Here is a 23,847-nt window from a genome sequence, read left to right on the forward strand (position 1 = left end):
TTTTGCTTTTGTTTCCTTGCCTGAGGAGACAGATCTAGAAAAATGTTGCTAAGGCCAATGTCAAAGAGATTACTCCGTATGTAAAACTTTAGGTCTCACAATTAAGTATTTAATCCATTTTGAGCTATTTTTGTGTGTGGTAAAAGAAAGTGTCCAGTTTCATTCTTTTACAGTTAGCTGTCTAGTTTTCCCAGCACCATTTATTAAAAACGCTGCCTATCCTCATTGTATATTCTTGCTTCCTTTGTCATAGATTAACTGACCGTATAATTGCGGGTTTATTTCTGGGCTCTCTGTTCTGTTCCATTGATGTACCTATTTTTCTGCCAGTACAATACTGTTTTGAGTACTACAGATTTATAGTCTATCTTGAAATCTGGTATTATGATACCTCCACCTTTGTTCTTTCCCAAGATTACTTTGACCTTTGGGGTCTTTTGTGGTTCCAAACACATTTTAGTATTATTTGTTCTAGTTTTATGAAAAATGCAATTGGTATTTTGACAGGGATTGAACTGAATATCTTTCCATTTGTATCATCTTCAATTTATTATTTTTTAATGTTTATCTGTTTTTGAGAGACAGAGAGAGAGTGGGTGCAAGCATGGGAGGGACAAAGAGAGGGGGAGAGAAAATCCCAAGCAGGCCCCACACTGTTAGTGGGAAGCCTGACATGGGGCTCTATCCCATGAACCATGAGATCATGACCTGAGCCAAAGTCGGAAGCTTAACTGACTGAGCCCTCCAGGCGCCCTTTTGGGGGAGTGTTTAGGATATTCTGTGTATAATATGTCATCTGCAAATAGAGTTAAAAAAAAAAAAAACAACAAATTCTGAAAGAAGAGAGAGAAGACTCATAAACAAGGGAATCTTCAATAAGAATCACAGCTAATTTCTCTTCCCAAACCATGGACGTCAGAAAACAACGAGAAGACATATTCTTTGTTTTTTTTTTTTTTTTTTTTTTTTTTTTTTGAGAGAGATGATATATTCAAAGTACTGAAAGAAAAGGATAGTCAACCAAAAATTCTATAAGAGAACTATCCCTCAAAAATGAAAGCGAAATTAAGACACTCTCAGACAAACAAATGCTTAGAGGGGATGGGACTTGAAGAGCTATATGACAATGAAAGCTAAAGGGAGTCCTCTGGGCTGAAATGAAAGAACACTAGATGGTGACTCAAATCCACACGAAGAAATAAAAAACACTGGTTACAATAACAACACAGGCAAAAATAAAAGCATAACTGTACTTTTGGTTTGTGACTCCTTTTTCCATATGATTTAGAAGGCAAATGCATTAAAAAATAATTGTAACTATGTTAATTGGCAAACAATATATGAAAGGTGTAATCTCCAACAACAATAATAAAAAGGAGGAGACCGATATACACGGGCAGAGTATTGGTATCAAACTAGGCTGTTATAAGCTTAATGTGTTAATTGCAATCCCCAAGGAAACAACTACACAAACAGCTAAAAATATTCAGAAAAGAACGGAATCAAAATGGGACACTATACAAAATTTCTTAATAAGGGAAAAAAGGCAGTAATTGAGGAACTGAGGAGCAAAAAACATGCAAGACAGAAAACAAATAGCTCAATGCCAGGGGCACCCGGGTGGCTCAGTCAGTTGACTTTCAGACTCTTGGTTTTGGCTCAGGTCATGACCACACGGTTCATGAGTTCAAGCCCCACATCAGGCTCCATGCTGACAGTATGGAACCTGCTTGGGATTTTCTCTCTCCCCTTCTCTCTGCCCCTCTCGTGGGCAGTATATAAATAAACTTAAAAAAAAAAAAAAAAAACAAAAAAAAAAAAAACCCTCAATGCCGGAAGTAACTCCTTACCTTATTGGCAATTACTTTAAATGTAAATGGTTTAAACTCTCTAATTAAAAGGCAGATGTTAGCAGAATGGATGGCTTCACTGATGAATTCAACCAAACATTTAAAGAAAAATTAACATGAATTATTTTTACACTCTTCCCAAAAACTGAAGAGGAAGAAATACTTTCTAAATCATTCTATGAGGTCAGCATTTCCTTGATCCCAAAGCCAGACAAAGACATCACAAAAAAAGAAAATATAGACCAATATCCCTTATGAATATAGATGCAAAAATGTTGAACAAAATACTAGGAAACTAAATTCAGCAGCATATTAAAATGATTGTACACTGTGATCAAGTTGGTTTTATCCTAAGAATTCAAGGGTGGTTCAACATAAAAGCAATCAATGTAATATACGATGTTAATAAAATGAAAAAAAAAATACCGCATGACTGTCTCAAATAATACATAAAAAACATTTCACAAAATCTAACACCGTTTTCTGATAACTACTCTCAATAAATCGGGAGAAGTGGACTTCCTCAATATAATAAAGGCCACTTATGAAAAACCCACAGCAAACACTGTACTCAGGTGAAGACTGGGAGCTTTCCCCCTAAAGTCAGAAATAGGACAAAGATGACCACTTTGCCACTTCTATTCAACATAATGTTGGAAGTTTTAGCCGGGGTAATTAAGGAACAAAAAGAAATAAAAGGCATCCTAATTGGAAAGGAATAAGTAAAACTATCTCTATTTGCAAACGACCTGATCTGATATCTAGAGAACACTAAGGACTCCACACATAAAGAATTATTAGAATGGGGTGCCTGGGTGGCTCAGTTGGTTAAGTGTCCAACTTCTGCTCAGGTCATGATCTGGCAGTTTGTGGGTTCGAACCCTGTGTTGGGCTCTGTGCTGACAGCTCGGAGCCTGGAGCCTGGAGCCTGCTTTGGATACTGTGTCTCCCTCTCTCTGCCCCTTCCCCGCTCACACTCTGTCTCTCTCAAAAATAAGTGAACACTAAAAATAAACATAAAAAAAGAATTATTAGACCTAGAAAATCAATTCAACAAAGCTGAAGCATAAAAAAATCAATATGTAAAAAATCTGTTGTATTTCTCTTGAAGTTATTTATTTATTTTTGAGAGAGAGAGAGAGAGAGAGAGAGAGAGAGAGGAGGGTCAGAGAGAGACGGAGACACAGAATCTAAAGCAGGCTCCAGGTTCTGAGCCATCAGCACAGAGCCCAACGTGGGGCTTGAACTCGCAGACCACAAGATCATGACCTGAGCCGAAGTTGGACGCCCAACTGACTGATCCACCCAGGCACCCCCCAGTTGTATTTCTATACACTATTCACTAGCAGTGAACAACTGGAAAAGGAAATTACGAAAATAATTCCATTTACAATAGCATCAAAAAGAACAAGATACTTAGGAATAAATTCAATGTGTGGAAACAAGACTTGTACACTGAGAGCTACAAAACAATACTGAAAGGAATTGGAAGATACAAATAATGGAGAGACCTCTCCTGCTTGTGGACTGGAAGACTTAAAGTTGTGAAGATGAGAATTCCACCCAAATAATCTACAGATTCGGCGCAATCCCAAACAAAATCCCAATAGTGTTTTCTGCCGAAACAAGAACCCATCCTGAAATATGTATGAAATATCAAGGGACCCAGAATAGCCAAAACAGTCTTGAAAAAGAACAAAATTAGAGGACTTACAGTTCCAGATTTCAAAGCTTACTATAAAGTTACAGGAAAAACACACTGTGGTACTGGCATAAGGATAGACCTATTGCATTCGACCAACAGTACAGAATTGAGAACCCAAAAATAAACTCTCATATCCGTAGTTAATTCACTTTTGACAAGGAAGGGTCCAAGGCCATTCAACGTGAAAAAGAAAGTGTTTTCAACAAACGGTGCTGGGGAAACTGGGCATCTTCATGTAAAAGAACGAGGTTAGGGGTGCCTGGGTGGCTCAGTCATTAAGCGTTTGAGTTAGGCTCAGGTTATGATCTCATAGTTCATGAGTTCCAGTCCCACATTGGGTGAGGTCTAGCCCTGATTTGGGTGAACACAAGCCCTGTTTTGGGTAAAACATGAGCCCTGGGTGAGTCCTGCTTTTCTTTCTCTTCTCTTTCTCTGTTCTTTCCTTTCCCTTTTCTTTCTTTCTCTCTCTCTCTCTCTCTCTCTCTCTCTCCCCTGCCCTCCCTCCCACTCTCTTTTTGCCCCTCATGGGATTCTCTCTCTCTGCCCCTCACTCACTTGCACCCTCTCTCTCTCCACCTCCCCCCAAAAAAGAATGAAGTTGGACCATTACCTAATACCATATACAAAATGAACTCAAAATGGATCAAACACCTAAATGTAAGAGCTTAAACTACAAAGCTCTTAGAAGAAACCATGGGGGGAGAATCTTCTTCACATTGGATTTGCCAATAATTTCTTGGGTATGGCATCAAAAGCACAGCAAATACAAGAAAAAAAATAGATACATTGGACTTTATCTAAATTAAAAGCATTCGGCAGCCCAGAACACTATAATGTGAGTGAAAAGACAATCCACAGAATGGAAGAAAATATTTTCAAATCATAAATCTGATAAGGGATTGACATCTAGAATACATAAAGAACTCCTACACCTGAAACAAACAACCTAATTCAAGATGAGGAAAGGACCTGAACAGACATATCACTAAAGAAGATATACAAATGGCGAATACGCACACAAAAAGATGCTGAACATCACTAGTCATTAGGGAAATGCAAATCAAATCTACAATGAGATACCAGTTTATACCTACTATTATGGCTGTAGCATAAGCCTGACAATTCATTTTTTGACTATAATGTAAGCTGCAGACATTAAGCTTCTCATTGCCAAGGCATCCGGTTCAAAGACAATGGTCTGGAATGAACATGCTGTCAGCTACACAACTAGACGAAGAGCCAGGCCACCCACCCATGTGGTTCCCCTTTTCAGAAAGCCCTGGTTGACCTAGATAACTGACCATTTGAACCGATCCCTCCTCCCTTTCTGTGCTTTATTTCCTGCTCTTATGTTTTAAATCCACCCATGTAGTCCTAGGTGCTCCACGCATGACCCCAATAAAGGCAGAACCCCAATCTGCTCCCTCTCTCTCTCTCTACAGATGGCCCTGGGCATGCAATGTACCCTCTAGAACTTGTAAATAATAAACCGTGTTTTTTCAAAGTTCACAAACGGTCGCTGCTGGGGTGTGTCTGGGGATCGTCATAACAAGAACCACGAGGGCCTGTCTGGCCACGACACGGGCTCTGGTCAGGGAAGGACCTGTGGGGGCTGCCTCCAGTAGCACAACACTTTCTAGCCCACGGCATCGCTATCAACAGGCCGAGACGGACGCAAAACAATGGCGATTATCAGAAAAACGGATGTGAGGATATGGAGAAAGCAGAACCCCCGTGCGCCACTGATGGGAACGTGCAGGTGCAGCTGCTGTGGGAGACGGCGCGGCCACTCCTCAGGGTCACGCTCCGAATCACCGTATGACCCAGCAATCCCATTTCCAGGTGTCCACACAGAACAGGCACATTTCCAGGCGTACAGGCACCCAAACAGACGTACGCGTGCCAGCGTTCGCTGCAGCGGCACTCACATTAGCCAAAAGCTGAAAGAATATTCCTTAGCAGGTGGATGGACACACAAACCGTGCTGAACACATGCTGCGTCGTGGGTGAGGCCGGACACGTGCACGTCAAAGAAGCCAGCGACAACGATCCAAGTATCACACGGCTGCACTTAGCTGAAATACCTACAGTGGAAGAACTCATGCAGACAGCAGAACCGAGGTGACCGGGCAGAGGGGGAAAGGACGCAGACCCACTGCTTAACACTTAGAGTCTCTGCCTGGGGGGTACAGGTGTGGGAAACAGACAGTGCTGATGGTTACACAACATTGCAAGTGTGATTAATCGCCCTGAATTGTACACTTAAGATAGCAAATTGAGGGGCGCCTGGGTGGCTCAGTCATTTGAGTGTCTGACTTCAGCTCAGGTCATGATCTCACGGTTTGGGAGTTCGAGCCCCGCGTCGGGCTTGCTGCTGTCAGCACAGAGCCCGCTTCAGATCCTCTGTCCCCATCTCTCTCTCTGCCCCTTCCCTGCTCAAGCACACTCGCTGTCTCTCACAATAAACATTAAAAAACAGCAACTTTATATTATACATATTTTATTGCAATATTAAAATAATAAAAGAAAAAATGCCTTCGTTTCCAGGCTTTTCTGTTGTGATTCTTGGAGCCATTACATCACAAACTGCCTTACTCATTCATGCGGATGCACACCTTGGCTGTAACTGTGGAAGATGCGTCAGTAATAATTTTTAATCATGGCTTATGTAGCTCCTATGGCAGACTCTGTGCTTGGCTCCTCGTTTTCCTCCCACATTTCCTCTCTCCAAGATTCTGGTTAGTGCCAAGAAAATGGAGAGGAGACAGGCACCTGGGTGGCTCAGCGTCCAACTTCCACTCAGGTCATGATCTCACGGTCTGTGAGTTCAAGCCCCGAGTGCGCCTCTGTGTTGACAGCTCGGAGCCTGGAGCCTGCTTCGGATTCTGTGTCTCTCTCTCTCTCTCTGCCCCTCCCCTGTTCATGTTCTGTCTCTGTCTCTCTCCTTCAAAAATAAATAAACATTTAAAAAATTAAAAAAAAAAGAAGATGGAGAGGAGCGTGCTCATACTTCAGTATCTTTGATCATCAGCTAAGCACAATAAAGTGGTAAAAAGGAAAATTCCTTCCTTTTCCTCCACGCTAGTTATCATGGGTGAGACAAATATGGAAATGAGCCAACTTCCTTCTGCTGTGACCCGGGGTCAAAGGGACACCTTATGTAATCAGGGCACAATTAGCATCCGTTCTGCGTGGCACTCTTGTCCTGTGCCCTCAGGCGGCAGCCTCTGCTGCCCACGGCCGGGGTTAGGCTCCTGGGCTGCAGTCCAACTGTCCTGTGACCTGAAGTAAGTGGCCCAGCTCCTCCAGCCCGCGGCTTGCAAACGAATGACTGAGGACACAAAGCATCACACAGCGCACACCCAGTGCTTTGCAAGCAAAGCGGTCGTGAAAGCGGTCGTGCCGGTCTCTCCACTGGGTGTCGAGCAGGGGAATCAGTGTCAGATGGGACCACATGAAAACAGCCACCCGACTTTATTCTAGGCACCTTCTTGACAACTGCCAAATGCTTCCGGACTGAACTCAAACAAGGCTGAAAGACTGCCCCTTTCGCTAACTGTCACCTGTGTTTTAGGTGCTGTAAGTGGCAATGTGCCATCATAGACTCTGAAGGACAGCACCACACAAACCTTCAAAAGATATTCTTTTTTACTTTTTTAGGTTTATTTACTTATTTAGAGAGAGCGTGTGTGAGCGAGCAGGGGAGGGACAGAGAAAGAGGGAGAGAATCCCAAGCGAGCTCTGTGCTGTCAGTGCAGAGCCCGACCCGCGGCTCGATCCCATCAAGTGTGAGATCATGACCTGAGCCGAATCAAGAGTCGGCAGCTCACTCCACTGAGCCCCCCAGGTGCCCCAAAAGAATATTCTTATTTTCCTCTCAGGTAGATGCCACGAAGGATACCTTTCTTAAGAGGAAGGAGCAGTCCTTTTCACAGCTCATTTGCTTTGCTGAGCTCTTGGAAAGCAGAGCTCTGATCACTCATCTGAAATCGTAGTGAGCCACACCGAACCACTGTCTAGATCTATAAGCCGACCTCAGTATTTACACACTGTTGCCTCCAGCCAGAGAGGCTTGAGCTCAAACACCATTATTTATTTTCTCCTTTAATATAAAAGGCTCACCTACTTAGGATACAAACTGTGTGAATATCCAAATTCAATATTTAGATTTTTACAGACACACAGTGGCTATGAAAAAGCACTTCAAGAAATGAACTTCATTGGGGCACCTGGGTGGCTCAGTCGGTTGAGCGTCTGACTTTGGCTCAGGTCATGATCTCATGGTTCCTGAGTTCGAGCCCCACTTGGGGCTCTCTGCTGTCAGCGCAGAGCCTGCTTTGGATCCTCTGTTCCCCTCTCTCTCTGCCTCTCCCCTGCTTGCACTGTCTCGTTCTCAATAAACTAAAATAAAAAATAAATTCAAAACTTAAAAATAGTGCCTATTTGTGGAGGAAGAGGGAGAACCTAAATATCCAAAGGAAACCAACCCTCTCCCCCCCCGCCCCCCCAATATTCTAGAATTCTCTAAAGCTACTGATAGCAGACTGTCTTTCCATTAGGGGAATTTACAAGAAAGAAAAATGTAGAAAACCAGGAATTAACTCTGAACTTCCCGTAAGTCAAAAGAAAAACACCAGAGAAACAGGCTAAAAGAGCACTTCACCGCACGTTACAAAAAAACGTTAGGTCGAATCCCATTACGCCGGTCATCTTCACATTTTGCAGGGACAATGCACCATGGCACTAGTGTTTCTTCCCGTCGCCAAACCAACCACCACTCCAAACTGCTTTTTTCAAAACCGTTTTATTGAGACTCTAATTCACATAAAATAGTATTCACCCATCTCAAGTGTCCATAGTGTTCAACCTCTGAGTTTATTCAGTGCTATGCAACCATCACCACAACCAATGTCACGAAGCTTTCATCTCTCAAAACAGAAGCCCTGTACTGCTCAGCGTCCCATCTCTGCGTTTCCCCCAATGTCCCCAGCCGTTGGCGGCCACTAACCTGCCTTCCGTTTCCATGCAATTGCCTATTCTGGCCATTTCATAAAATGGAATCATATTACATATAGTCTTTTGTGACTGGTTTCTTTCACTCAGCATAAGGTTTTCATTTGTAGTATTATTAACACTTTTTTCATTTTTATTGCCAAATTATATTCTGTCATATGGCTGTACTCTCTCTACCTGCTTTTGATCCTGTGGCTACACTTTTCAAATGCTTACCTGCGTGCTTTTTTCAAAATTAGAGAGCCAGATGGATGGAATAACTTTGTTAAAAACACAATAAAACAATAAGAAAATTAAAAAAGCCCTTTTAGTTACAGTTTTTGACTCTGTGAATGATATTTAGAAACAATTATTTTAAATAAATAAAGGTAAAAAGACATCCACTCTCTGTAGGGATTACAAACAAACAAAAGTTGGAGTTAAAAACAAAACAAAAGGAGACTACACAGAAAACTGTTTAACATTGGGAAGTTTGACTTTAACAGTAGAAAGTTGGGAAGCGAAGTCCCTAAATATCCTCCCTGAATTTATGCTCCATTAAGTTGAGTTCTGTGAAATCAGTAACAACATATTCTTAGGAAAATAAAGATAAAAGTCTTCATTCGCACCTGTGTTAATATATATGTGTAACTGCATAGAAATACAGAAATTTTGGGGGTGCAAATTTCTCAGATTTTCTTTATATAAAATATCACATTACAGAGACTTGATGGAGAAGGCTGGCTTCCGGACAAAATGTGAAAGGCCAGATTGATAGTAATTCTCTTCTTTTTCACCTTCTTTCTATATGGCTACCGTACACTCTTTTCAGTTTTTTAAAGTTTGTTTGTTTATTTATTTATTTAAGTACTCTGTCCACCCAATCTGGGGCTTGAGGTTTTCAGACTATGCCAGCCAGGAGCCCCTACATAGCTATCACATTTTAAGAGTACAACTGAAATCATGAAACAATAGACAAGAAGTAGAAAGTTGTCGGACTGGCTTGTCTGTACCACCAGGTATCCTGGGTCCCACGAGCAATCTCTGAGAAAGGCACTCAGAGAAAAAAGAATGTGGGTCTATCTACCGTTACCTGCTCTCAGGGCCCTTGCCACACTCTGAGACCCTGCCCTTCCCTGGCAGACTGTGGGAGGCAACCTGTTAGATGGCCCCCAGTGACTTGCCTCTTAGTATCCGTGCCCTTGGATAAGCCCCTTCCTGTGTGGGCTGGACCTAATAACGTGCATCGAACAAACAATATGGCAGAAGTGACAGAATATCACCTTCAAAATTACATTATGGGGAATCTGGGTGGTTCAGTCGGTTAAGTGTCTAACTCTTGATTTTGGCTCAGGCCATGATCTCACGGTTCGTGGGATCCAGTCCCACATCCGGTTCTGTGCTGACAGCACGAAGCCTACTTGGGAGTCTTTCTCTCCCTCTCGAATAGTCTCAAATAGGGAGTCTTGCCCCTCCCTCTCAAAATAAATAAGTAAATAAATAAATAAGTAAACATTAAAAAAAATAAAATTACATTGTAGAAAAAGTGTGGCTTCTGGGGCACCCGGGTGGCTCAGTTGGTTAAGCATCCAACTCTGTTTTGGCTCTAGTCAGGATCTCACAGGTTCCTGAGATCAAGCCCTGCCTCCGGCTCTGTGCTGACAATGTGGAGCCTACTTGGGATTTTCTCTCCCCCCGCCCCCACTGCCACCCCCCACGTTCTTTCTCTCTGTCTCTCTCGAAATAAAATTTAAAAACCTTAAAAAAAAGTCAAAAAGGGAAGCAAAAATAAATAAAAACAAGGAGAGGGATGAAACATAAGAGACTCTTAAATACAGAGAACAAACTGAGGGTTGCTGGAGGGGCTGTGGGTGGGGGGATGGGCTAAATGGGCAAGGGGCATTAGGGAGGGCGCTTGTTGGGATGAGCACTGGGTGTTATACATAGGGGATGAATCACTGAAATCTACTCCTGAAATCATTATAGCACTATAAGGTAACTAACTTGGATGTAAATTTAAAAACAAATTAAAAAAAAAAAAAAAAAAAAAAAAAGGAAATCATGACCTGAGCCGAAATCAAGAGGTAGACGTTTGACTGACTGAGCCACCCAGACACCCCACCATCGTTATCACTATTAATCCTATGGAGACAATCTCACTGTGTAGTAGGACAAGTAAAACTCTGCTGCACAGAAAACACACCGGCTCTTTAGATGCCCTGGGTTCACACCCTAATTCTTCCCCCGTCTCCTGCAAAACAAAGGTACTGTGTAGATCAAACCTGAACTTCATTTATAAAAATTAAGGGGTCAAACAAATATATTAAGGGACCAGCTTCTGGGCTGGTGAATAGATGGAGATGTGGGGTGGTGTGCCGGAGAGGGCACAGAAGCTCCCATACTTTCCCCATTTCTTGCCTTGTGCATCCCTGAGTTAGACCCTTTTACAATAAACTGGCAATCTAGTAAGTGAAAATCAATGAAAAAAATTAAAAATTTTAAAAACTAAAAATTAAGGGGTTTGGGTAGGCCATTTTCAAGATCCTTTCTATTTCCAAAAACTACACCTTTAGCCAAGATCACAGTCCTGAGACCTAGACCAACTACCTGTTCAACATGGTCACTTAGGTGTCTAAGGGACTCCAGACACCTGGCCCCAGATCGCCACATTGCCTTCTGCCCTTTTCTCCCCACACTTGCTCCTTGTCTCTCTACATTCACACCCCCCTTAAGCAGCATCATCGCGCATCTGGTGCCTAAACCGCACAACTGGGGATAATCCTGGACTTTCTCACACCTACTCTATGACCTAGTTCAGTCAATTCCACCCCCTTAATAACTCCCAGTCCTCTTACTTCTTTCCAGCCCCAAGGCCACCCGGTCAGAAGGACCAGCATCCCCTGCACAGATTACCGCAGAAGCCCCTCCCAGCTACACTGCCTCTTATCTGGCCCTATCCTAACCCACTCTCCACACTGCAGAGGGAGCCGCCTTTCTAACGCCCTGCAGCTCACATCACATCACTCTTGTTCAAACCTGCTGGCAAAGCCCAAAGTGGTCACCATGAAACAACAATCCTTCATAACCTGGACCTTGCTGATCTTTCGAGCTTCAATCTCTCTACTGTTCTATTCTCCACTATTTGCCCTAGATTTCTTCTCCCCTTTTATTCTGCTCCAGACAAACTGAATATTGGCAGTTTCTGAAACGTGGCTTTAGTCTGTGTTGTGCCTGTCCCCTTATCCCCATCACCTTTACTTGGCTAGTGCTTATTTGTCCCTCTCTCAGCTTGGACATCCAAGCTTCCTCCTGGAAGCCTCCCATAGCTGCTCTAGGCCAGCATTTCTACAGCCCTGTGCTTGCTAAGTACCAGTCCTGACTCCCACCTTGCTAGACAGAACCTGTTATTTACTAGGCTCTCATACTCAAGCATACAAAACTCAAAGGCAGGTTTGCCAACAGTGCCTGGCATACATACAGTGCTCAATAAATATCTATTAACTAAGTAACCCGGTATGGTATACAAAATAATATAAAACATTAAAAAAATTTTTTTTTAACATTTATTTACTTTTGAGACAGAGAGAGACAGAGCATGAACGGGGGAGGGTCAGAGAGAGAGGGAGACACAGAATCTGAAACAGGCTCCAGGCTCTGAGCAGTCAGCACAGAGCCCGACGCGGGGCTCGAACTCACGGACCACGAGATCATGACCTGAGCCGAAGTCGGATGCTTGACTGAGCCACCCAGGCGCCTCTATAAAACATTTTTTATAAAGGGAAGAATTCTGCTATATAAAGTCATCATCTAGTCAATCTTAAAGTATTTTCATGGACAGAATAATGGCCCCCCAAAGACATCCATGTCCCAATCCCCATAAATATGTCACATTAAGTCACAAAAGGGAATTAGGAAGCAGATGGGATTAAGGTCGTTAGTCATTTGGCCTTAGAAAAAGGCAGATTATGCTACACTATCTGGGTGGGCCCAATGTAATCACAATGGTCCTTACATATGGAGGGGCTCGGTATGCCATTGTTGCCTTTGAAAATGTAGGAAGGGCAGCCAAGTGCTGAGAAATGCAGGCCTTTACATTTTTTAATTGGAACACATTTAGCTAGGTACGCACAGTCCTGTCCATCAAAGTTCTCATCAATCCCAGTATCCCAATCCTGGCCAAAACCACAGTATAGAACTTACTTGGCTGACTCCATTAGGCATTCAAGTTTAGAACTAAAAAGGTTTCTACTATGGTTGAAGGCAGATATGTAAAATGCAAACTGGGCACCTGCATCATCAGTTTTTACTTTAGAGATCAGTTAACCTGCCAGCAGGCACATCTTACCAGACGTTAAACCAGGGTGGCACTGGGCACACATTTTTAGGAATATACCTTAGGGGAGCAAGGGGGACAGGTGAATCTGAAAAGAGAGCATTAGAAAGATTTTAGGAGATAAGATGATACTGACAAAAGAGGGAAGATGGAATTAAAGTCAAATTAAACCAACGGCTTACTTTTACTGAATGCTGCCCCTGATCATGCCCCTCAAAATCATCCTGCTACATACATAAAGACTACAAGTACCATTTGGAAGCACCTATCTTAGGCTGAGTATTTGATAAAGAGCTTAACTACAGGATCACTCATTCTAAGGACCATCTTTCAGGAATGGTAGGATTAGCCCTCTTACAGATAAGGAAATGAGTTACTTTCCTAAGATCACTTGGGTAGGAACAGGCAGGGCCAAAGTCTTTGTTCTTTTCACTCTGAAAGCCTGACTCCAGCCACAGATGCATTTCCCAGATTTGTTTTTTTCTAGCTTTCAAGCCCTCCTGGTCACCTCCCAGCTGGAGGCCCCCAGCTGAACAAGTCAGGGCACTGAACAGCCAGTGGCAAGTCAATCTGGAAGTTCTTCCTTTCCCAATTTCCATCTGCTGCCTATCTCTGGCTTCCTGCCATTTGCTGAACTGTTTTTGTTAAATGCTTAAATACTAGGGTGACTGAGTAAATAAAGTATGTTCTATGGCAACCACCAAACACTTAATAATCGGAACTTGTCTTTTACAACTACACAAAATGTATGTGTCTAATGCTTGCCAGGGGCTAGGCTGGAGGGAAAGAGAAATGGAGAGTAACCGCTAATGGGTAAAGGATTTCTTTTAAGGGGGATAAAATGTTTGAGAATTAGATAGAATGATATATTATAAGCAAGTGCAGCATACAAAGAAGTATACTCTGAATACATTATTTCCATTCATTCAGGACAAATAAATTGTTTGGTTTCACTTTGAAGTGGAAGACTGTGAGTCACTCTTTTCTTTTTTTTTTCTTTTTTTTTAAAAAAAATTTTTTTTTTAACGTTTATTTATTTTTGAGACAGAGAGAGACAGAGCATGAACGGGGGAGGGGCAGAGAGAGAGGGAGACACAGAATCGGAAGCAGGCTCCAGGCTCTGAGCCATCAGCCCAGAGCCCGACGCGGGGCTCGAACTCACGGACCGCGAGATCGTGACCTGAGCTGAAGTCGGACGCTCAACCGACTGAGCCACCCAGGCGCCCCCACTCTTTTCTTAATACTTGCAACATCTTTATTTTTTGCTTTTCAGCAAAATATTATAGCAGCAAAATATATAGAATTGTATATTCTATGAGAATATATAAAACCAGGAGGTTGTACACTTTATGATGGTGAAGTTCATGGCATGTAAGTTATATCTCAAAAAAAAAAAAAAAAAAAAAGACTGTAGTTAAAATCAAAGGAACAGAGGAGTGCCTGGGTGGCTCAGCTGGTTAAGCATCAGGCTTTGGCTTGAGTTGTGATCCCACGGTTTGTGGGTTTGAGCCCCACATCAGGCTCTCTCTTGTCAGCGTGGAGATGGCTTCTGGTCCTCTGTCTCCCTCTCTCTCTGCCCCTCGCCTGCTTGCACTCTCTCTCTCTCCCTCTCAAAAATAAACATTCAAAGGAGCAGATATTACCAAGTGTTGGAGAAGATGTGGAAAAATTATAACCCTTATATGTTGCTGGTAGGAAATGTGAAATGGTGTAGCCACTTTGGACGACAGTTCAGCAGATCTTCAACAAGTTAAATGAAGTACTGATTTATAATGTGGCAATTCTACTCCTAGGCACACATAACCAAAAAAATGAAAACATACGTCCACATAAAAACTTGTACACTACCAGAAAAGACCCCACACAGCCAAAGTAATGTTGGAAAAGAAAACCAAAGCTGGAGGCATCAAAATTCCGGACTTCAAGCTGTATTACAAAGCTGTAATCCACACGACACTATGGTACTGGCATAAAAACAGACACTCAAATCAATGGAACAGAATAGAGAACCCAGAAACGAACCCACAACTATACGGTCAACTAATCTTTGACAAAGCAGGAAAGAGTATTCAATGGAAAAAAACCAGTCTCTTTAGCAAGTAGTGCTGGGAAAACTGGACAGCAACATGCAGAAGAATGAAACTGGACCACTTTCTTACATCACATACAAAAATAAATTCACAATGGATGAAAGACCTAAATGTGAGACAGGAAACCATCAAAATCCTAGAGGAGAAAACAGGCAGCAACTTCTTTGATCTCAGCCGCAGCCACTTCTTATTACACACCTCTCTGAAGGCAAGGGAAATAAAAGCAAAAATAAGCTATTGGGACCTCATCAAGATACAAAGTTTCTGAGGCACCTGGGTGGCTTAGTTGGTCAAGCGTCAGACAACTTTGGCTCAGGTCATGATCTCATGGTTCTTGAGTTCGAGCCCCACATCAGGTTCTGCGCTGACAGTATAGAGCCTGTTTCAGATCCTGTCTTCCTCCTTCTCCCTCTCTGCCCTTCCCCCACTTGTGCACGTGTGTGCACACAAGCTCGCTCTTGCTCTCTCTCTCTCAAGGGAAAAAAAAGATACAAAGCTTCTGCACAGCAAAGGAAACAATCAACAAAACTAAACAGCAACCAAGGGAATGGGAGAAGATATTTGCAAAAGACATATCAGATAAAGGGTTAATATCCTAAATCTATAAAGAACATATTGGGGTGCCTGGGTGGCTTAGTTGGTTAAGCGTCTGACTTCGGCTCAGGTCATGATCTCGTGGTTCGTGGGTTCAAGCCCTGCAGTGGGCCCTAAGCTGACAGCTCGGAGACTGGAGCCTGCTTCAGATTCTGTGTGTGTCTCTCTCCTCTTCCGCTTGTTCTCTCTCTCTCTCTCTCTCTCAAAAATAAAATAAAAACATTAAAAAAAAAAAGAATTTATCAAACTCAACACCCAAAAAATAATCCATTAAAGAAACAGGCAAAAGACACGAATAGACACTTTTCCAAAGAAGACATCCAGATGGCTAACAGACACAAGAAAAGATGCTCAACATCACTCATCATCAGGGAAATACAAAGCAAAACCAGAGTGAAATACCACCTCACACCTGTCAGAATGGCTAAAATTAACAACTCAGGCAACAAAAGGTATTGGCGAGGATGCAGACTAAGAGGGACCCTCTTCACTGCTAATGGGAATGCAAACTGGTGCAGCCACTCTGGAAAACAGGGCACATGCACCACCCCAATGTTTATAGCAGTGCTACTGACAAGAGCCAAAGTCTGGAAAGAGCCCAAATGTCCATCAACTGATGAATGGATAAAGACGATGTAGTAGTATGAATGTTCAATGGAATACTACTTAGTGACCAAAAAGAATGAAATATTGCCATTTGTAATGACATGGATGGAACTAGAGTGTATTATGCTAAGCAAAATAGGTCAGAGAAAGACAAATATCATATGATTTCATTCACATATGGAATTTGAGAAACACAACAGATGAACACAGGGGAAGGGAAGGAAAAATAAGATAGAGAGAGGGAGCAAACCGTAAGAGACTTTTAAACACAGAACAAACTGGGGGTTGATAGAGAGGAGGCGGGTGAGGTAATGGGCTAAATGGGTGATGGGCATTAAGGAGGGCACTTTTGGGGATGAGCAGTGGCTGCTGTGCGTAAGGGATGAATCACTGGCTTCTACTCCTCAAACCAGCACTATACTGTATGTTAGCTAACTTGAATTTAAATAAATAAAAAACGTACTCTAAAAAAAACAAAAACAAAAAAACCCAAAGCCCCCAAAAAACTGTAATGTTCACAGGAGCATTATTCAATATAGCCCCAGAGTAGAAACAGTCCCAACGTCCATCAGCTGACAAACAGATAAGTGAAATATGATATATCCTTTGCAGTGGAATATTAATCGACAGTAAAAAGAAATAAAGTACTGATACATGGGGGCACAACATGGGTGAATCTTGAAAATATTACGCTAAGTGAAGGAAGCCAGTTGCAAAAGGCCATATACTGTACAATTCCATTTACATGAAATGTCCTGAGTAGACGAATCTGTAAAGATAGCAGATTAGTGGCTGCTTAGGGCTGGGAGGTCTCAGCAGAAAATGGGGAGCGACTGCTAGCAAGTATGGGGTTTCTTTGTGTGATGACGACAATGTTCTAAAATTGATGGTGGTAATGGTCGTGCAGTTCTGTGAATGTACCGAAAATGAGTGAATTATACACATTAGGTGAAGTGTATGGTATGTGAATATCTCAGCAAAGCTGTTAAAAATTTATAGGCTCGCTTTCATTCATTTTTAGGATATTTACTTAAAGCCATGCCAGATTCAACTATAGTGAGAACGTGATGTGATGCAGCTTGAAATCCTGCTTAGTTGATGGGATTAAAGAGATTCAATTCTCTAAAGGAAACAGTCTCGTAATAAAATGGCAACCGGCGGTACCTGGGCTCAGTCAGTTAAGCTTCCAACTTCGGCTCAGGGCATGACCTCTCAGTTCACGAGTTCGAGCCCCATGTGGGGCTCCGTGCTGACAGCTCAGAGCCTGGAGCCCGCTTCGGATTCTGTGTCTCCCACTCTCTCTGTCCCTCCCCCACGCGTGCTCGTCTCTTGTCTCTCAAAAATAAACATTAAAAATAAATAAATAAATAAATAAGTAAATAAATAAGTAAAAATAATACATAAAATGGCAACCAGACTTCTGTGAGGCCAAGTTCAAGGTTTTTAGAAGTGCTGCCTCTGGGTATTCACTTCCGAATGCCCCCTCTCTATAAGACACTTTCATACTATTCTTACGTTCTCATTTTATACTCTAATAGACTTTAGCCTGCTGCTCATTAAAGCAAAAAAAACAACACAAGTGTTAGCTCCAGAAAACCTGTAAATAATGACATGTCTCGTCATACTACTGCTCACCTTTTTTTCCAGTACTAGCTTTTGGAAATACAAAACATTATTACCAATTAACCTAGGTAAAGAGGCATGAGAGTAAATAAATTCACCTTAATATGTTTTTTTTTTAATTTTTTTAACGTTTATTTATTTTTGAGACAGAGAGAGACAGAGCATGAACGGGGGAGGGTCAGAGAGAGAGGAAGACACAGAATCTGAAACAGGCTCCAGGCTCTGAGCTGTCAGCACAGAGCCCGATGTGGGGCTCGAACTCACGGACCGTGAGATTGTGACCTGAGCCGAAGTCGGACGCTTAACCGACTGAGCCACCCAGGCGCCCCTTAATATGTTTTTTAAAAAAGTATTGAGAGAGCACCTTACTATTGCTGGTTTGGGACTGAGTGTCAAGCTTTATACGTCATTTCACATTTGAAAAGCTATCGCATTATCAGAAAAGCGCCCATCTGCAAAATGTTGAGGCTTCATCTCCTTAGGATCTTGGGATTTCCCAGTAAAAAGAAGCACTAACATGCCCACGTGTAGACACCTATGCAGGGACTCTCTGCACTGTTTGTGCTGACATGGGAACTGGATCCGGAGCGACAAGATGGAGACATCTTTAGGGAGCTTTACTCCAGCTAAGGAGGAGGACGCTGAACTGTGGCAGCGGAGATGGACAGAAAGAGACTAACCAGGGAGCTGTCAGAGAGACAGGATCACTCAGATCTGGTGACGGGGCACGCACTGAGAGAGCCTGAGCTTCAGCGATCTCTCAGGGTACAGGGAGAAGGCTCCCAGGCCATCCTGAAGCTGCATTCCAGGTCCTTTCCAGGTGTAGAAAGAAGTAATTCTGTCCTCATGAGAAGCTTTCTACCCAGTTTAAAATTCTACTGCTCACCCAAATTTAACAACAAGACTTAAAGTACAAATAACAACGTACCCCTTACATATATACAGAAAAAAAATCCTCTATAGATACAGAGGTGAGTCACTGAATTTTAACCAAGTTTAGACCATACGACCTCTGTTCAAAATCTTAGGAATTCATAGCTCAGAAAGGAATTTTATAGATATATATACAGATGAACATCATCATTATACAGTTGAGGAAACTGAAGTACAGAATCATTAAGTCTCACCAAGTGACCTAGAACCAGAAGATTTGAACTTAGGTTTTGCAACTGCCAACTCCATTTTCTTACACTTCTAAACTCATTGCATTTAAGATATATAACTTAAAGCTAATCTGTATAAAGACTATCCATAGGTTTTATAAATCATATATTTCAAATGCATTAGGAGGCAGTAATTCTACACATATCTGCTTGCTGGATAGTAAGTACTGAATAACTAAATAATATCATCACACCTAGGGAAAATGGAATAAGGTCATGTGTGGAAGGAAGGAATAAAAGCAGCCATCATCCTGAAGCTATGATTGACCCACATACATATGCAACTACGTCTCAGTTCTCAAAAACATCAAAAGAACATATCAGAGAGGCACAAACTGCTCTTGGATTACAGTTATTGAATAAATCAATCTATATATAAATAGCACTACATACATTATCTGATTTACTGTAGATCTTTTAAGAAAAGGCTTTCATATCTCTTTTCAAAAATCATTTTAGGGGCACCTAGGTGGCTCAGTCGGTTGAAGTGTCTCTTCTTGATTTCGGCTCAGGTCATGATCTCACGGTTTGCGGGACTGAGCCCTGTGTTGGGGTCTGTGCTGGACAGTCTGTGGGACCGAGCCCCGTGTCGGGGTCTGCGCTGGACGGTCTGTGGGACCGAGCCCCGTGTCGGGGTCTGCGCTGGACGGTCTGTGGGACCGAGCCCCGTGTCGGGGTCTGCGCTGGATGGTCTGTGGGACCGAGCCCCGTGTCGGGGTCTGCGCTGGACGGTTTATGGGACTGAGCCCTGTGTCAGGGTCTGTGCTGGCAGCACAGAGCCTGCTTGGGATTCTCGCTGTTCCTCTTGCTGTGCCCCTCCCCCTTCACTTGCACACTCTCTCAAAATAAATAAACATTAAAAAAAAATTATTTTAATTTCAGCCTACTAAGGAAAAGCAAGGATGAAGGGATCAGTCAACAGGAAAGCCTAATTATAAGCTACAGTAAAAAGTTATCAAATGAGGGCATCTGGGTGGCTCAGTTAGTTAAGCATCCTTGGCTCAGGTCATGATCTCATGGTTTGTGAGTTCGAGCCCCGCATCAGGCTCTGCACTCTCAGCACTGAGCCTGCTTTGGATCCTCTGTCTCCCTCTCTCTGTGCCCTCCCTCACTCGTGCACTCTCTCTCTCTCTCAAAAATAAGTGAATAAACATTTAAAAAAAGTTATCAAATCACTTTATTGAAATAATAAGGATAAGTCTGTAGGAACCGGAAAGTTTCATCTTTTACTCCAAATGAAAAAACGAATAAAAATACCAGATATGGATACAATGACTATATTTCTAATCAGGCAAAGAAGCAGAAGATGAGAGGAGACGTTCTCCTTCGTCCTCTTGAGCCTCATGCAAAGACGGCTGACTTGGGTGAAGCAGGGCTATACTAGGAGTCCCAGCCTAAGATGTGCCTGAATGTTGCAGGCCCACATGTTTCTGATGAAAAACAACCAGGGGCTGCCTGTTCTCAGGGGTGCCTGTGATTCAGGGGAAAACAAGGTCCAAAGCTCCCACCTTTAACTGCCAAACTATACACCAAACAAGAAATACTCTGGGGGGGGGGGGGGGGAGGGGGAGAAAGAAATACTCTGAATTACTTTGTAACCAAAGTGATACAATGAAAACTAGATGTCTTATTCAACACTGATGTAAGATGTATATTAATATATGCTAACACAATTATTCACTTCTGGAGTTGGAAAGATCCCATGAAGAATTTTATGGGAAGGAAGAAGACAACATATGTTTAAAGTACCTGGTGTGAAAGCATGTAAAATAATTAAAATTTCAGCACGTTGTTACAGCAAACTACTGGGAAGAGGCACAAAGAAGTGGTACAGGCGTGCGAGACGTCACATGTGTGACATGTCACCCGGCTGGATCCATATGTCCTACTGGAGAAACAGCTCCAGAGTCTATTAAGAGAAGTTCACGGTTCGTGAGTTCAAGCCCCGCGTCGGGCTCTGTACTGATGGCTCAGAGCCTGGAGCCTGTTTCAGATTCTGTGTCTCCCTTTGTCTCTCTGACCCTCCCCCATTCATGCTCTGTCTCTCTCTGTCTCAAAAATAAATAAACGTTAAAAAAATTAAAAAAAAAAAAGAGAAGTAAAGCAAGATGTAGGACAGTATACAGAGTATGGGAGAGAAGACAGTTTATTTTTAGGTAGAGAACGGTATAAAAAAGGATTTTTTAAAAGTACCTTGTGCTATCTTCTTAGTGGTGCCTCTTTTGGTTCTGGAGCTTCTTTTTCCAGGTATTTTTTTGTCCTTTCCCACGGAGGCCTGCCCGTCCTTGGGGCTTTCATAGGAAGTGTCCCCCAGGTTCTCACGCACAGCCACCTCACAGCTGGGGGTGCAGCGCTCATTATTGTTGAGACTGTCCTGCTCGCACACTGCAGGTCTGCCCATTGCACTGGCACCCGGGCTCAGACGCTCCTGCCCGTCCCCGTCAAGCTGATTTTCATTTTCATCCGATGCAGAAGCTAAGCGTGTTACTGTACTTCCCACGCCGTCACCAGGATGATACCCATCTTGTGGTTCTATCTGCAGATTATATGTAGGAGTTTCGCTGTCATCCATTAGAGCATCTTTTGTTGAACCATTTATGTTTCATCAAAGTCCTTCCATGTCTACAATGACAAAAGAGAAAAAAAGCTATTTCATTTTCTAAACCCTGGGTTCTCAGTGATCGTTGTCTCTTGGGTCGTTTCGCTGTGAGCAGGGAAAGGATGGACATGACCACAGCTCATTCCTACTACTTCTTCTCGCTCACCACCCCACCCAACCTCCACTGGTTCTTGCTTGAAGACAAACGTTCTCAACCCTGGCTGCGTGTTTACTACCTGGAGAGCCTGTCCAAGATGGAGCCCTGGTACTGACATACGTAGGTAAGTTCCCCATGTTATTGTCCCGTGCATGATGTTGGGACCCCTATCTTAATGAAAGCAATGAAACTACTGGTTAAATGAGGTCATCTGCTAAAATCCATCACTCATATGTTATCCCTGGATACTTACCAGACAAATGAAAGCCGGGTAAGTCCTCATCTGGCTGAAAACAGCAATATTTGCCAACGAGCACATTTAAGATATTTTTTAAATAAATTGAAAAAAAGGTACGTAGAAAATTTAGGGGGTATATGCTGATACCATAGTCTCATTACATCATTTATTTCCACAAAACAAGCCCTGGAAAGTACCTTAGAATTGTCAGCAAATTCCTTTTATACAATTGAAAAAAAAAAAAAAAAAAAAAAAGGAGGGCCACAATTAACTCTAGACTAGTTTAGACTTGGAAAATCTAAATCTGCTCCAAGGATCCTTCTAACATTTTAAAACTACACAAAACAGATTCTAAGCCTCTCTTGTCAGACATGTCTTGTCCCCTCTTATCCTCTGAAAGTATATTACGTTTTAAGGAAAAATTATGCCAGCTAGAATTTAAAATTTTTTGCTTGCCAATCATTATTTTGGGTTCGAATCAAATATAATATTCCAGTTATCTGAGAAAAAGTTTAGTGATTTTTTTTAATTCTTCAAATTAACAGAAATGCTTATTTGACCTTTAGAATCATGTAAATAAAGTGTAATTCTTTTAAAACATGAAGACAAAGTACAAAATAAAACATCAGCCCTACCTGGATTGTATCACATGTTTTCAACATATTTTGCAACTGGAATATTTTATTTGATTCAAACATAAAAGTACTGGCTGGCAGAGATAAAAATATCTAAATCTGGACGGTATCACTTTCCTTATACCACATAATCTCTATTAGCTTAGGTTTAGCCCTAAAATAAATTCTAAACAGAGTATAGTTCTTAATTTAAAAAGCTATTATTTTAATGAGGTATCTTTGAGATCACTATCATGAGAGAACTCAGCCTCAAATGACTGTTAAAATGTCTGTGGCTGGAGGAGCCTGGATGGCTTAGTCGGTTAAGCGTTTGACTCTTAGCTCAGGGCTCTGCTCTGGGCACGGAGCCTACTTACTAAAAAAATAAAAATAAAATCTCTGTGGCTAAAACAGACAGAGATCAACAGAACAGGAGAGAGAGCCCCGAAATAAACCCACATGTATATGGTCAACTAATCTATGACAAAAGAGGCAAGAATATCCATAATGGGGAAAATATAATTTCTTCAATAAACGGTGTGGGGAGAACTGAACAGTCACATGCTAAAAAATGAAACTGGACCACTTTCTCACACCAAATATACTGAAAAATAAATTCAAAATGGATTAAAAAGACCTAAATGTGAAACCTGAAACCATAAAACTCCTAGAAGAAAACAAGACAATAAACTCTTAGATATCAACCTTAGCATCATTTTCTAGATATATCTTCACAGGCAAGGGAAACAAAAACAAAAACAAAAACAAAAACCTATGAGGAGTACATCAAAATAAAAAGCTTTTGCATAGCAAAGGACACCAACAAAATGACAAGGCAATCTACCGAATGGGAGTTAATAAGGTTAATATCCAAAATACATAAAGAACTTCTATGACTCAACACCAAAAAGCCAAATAATCTGACTTAAAAAATGGGCAGAGCACCTGAACAGACATTCTGGCAAAAACCAAACCACACCAAAAACAACCCAAAAACATACAGATGGCCAAGAAAACATGAAAGGATGCCCAACATCACTAATTACCAAGGAAATGCAAATCAGAGCCACAATGAGATAGCACGTCATACCAGTAAGGATGGCTAGTGTCGGCAAGACAAAAAATACTAAGTGTTGAAAGAATGTGGAGAAAAGGGAACCCTTGCACACTGTTTGTGGGAATGTAAACTGGTGCAGTCACTATGGAAGACACTATGGAAGTTCCTCAAAAAATTAAAAATAGAACTACCATTTGATGCAGTAATTCCACTGCTGGGTATTTAC

General features: G+C 42.0%; 1 protein-coding gene across 3 annotated transcripts in view; it reads right to left on the bottom strand.

Annotated features, from left to right (window-relative positions):
- CNST (consortin, connexin sorting protein) overlaps positions 1 to 23,847 on the bottom strand; it is a 117,034-nt gene that overhangs the window by 52,455 nt on the left and 40,732 nt on the right. For all 3 annotated transcript variants that reach the window (XM_060643331.3, XM_060643330.3, XM_078440758.2), the window contains exon 2: positions 21,150 to 21,578. In XM_060643331.3, coding sequence (XP_060499314.3) covers positions 21,150 to 21,528 — 379 coding nt within the window. In that variant the 5' untranslated portion in view covers positions 21,529 to 21,578. The remainder of the gene's footprint in view (positions 1 to 21,149; positions 21,579 to 23,847) is intronic.

The sequence above is a fragment of the Panthera onca genome, chromosome F1, assembly GCF_046562875.1.
Source record: "Panthera onca isolate mPanOnc1 chromosome F1, mPanOnc1 haplotype 2, whole genome shotgun sequence".
In the NCBI taxonomy this organism is placed as follows: Eukaryota; Metazoa; Chordata; class Mammalia; order Carnivora; family Felidae; genus Panthera; species Panthera onca.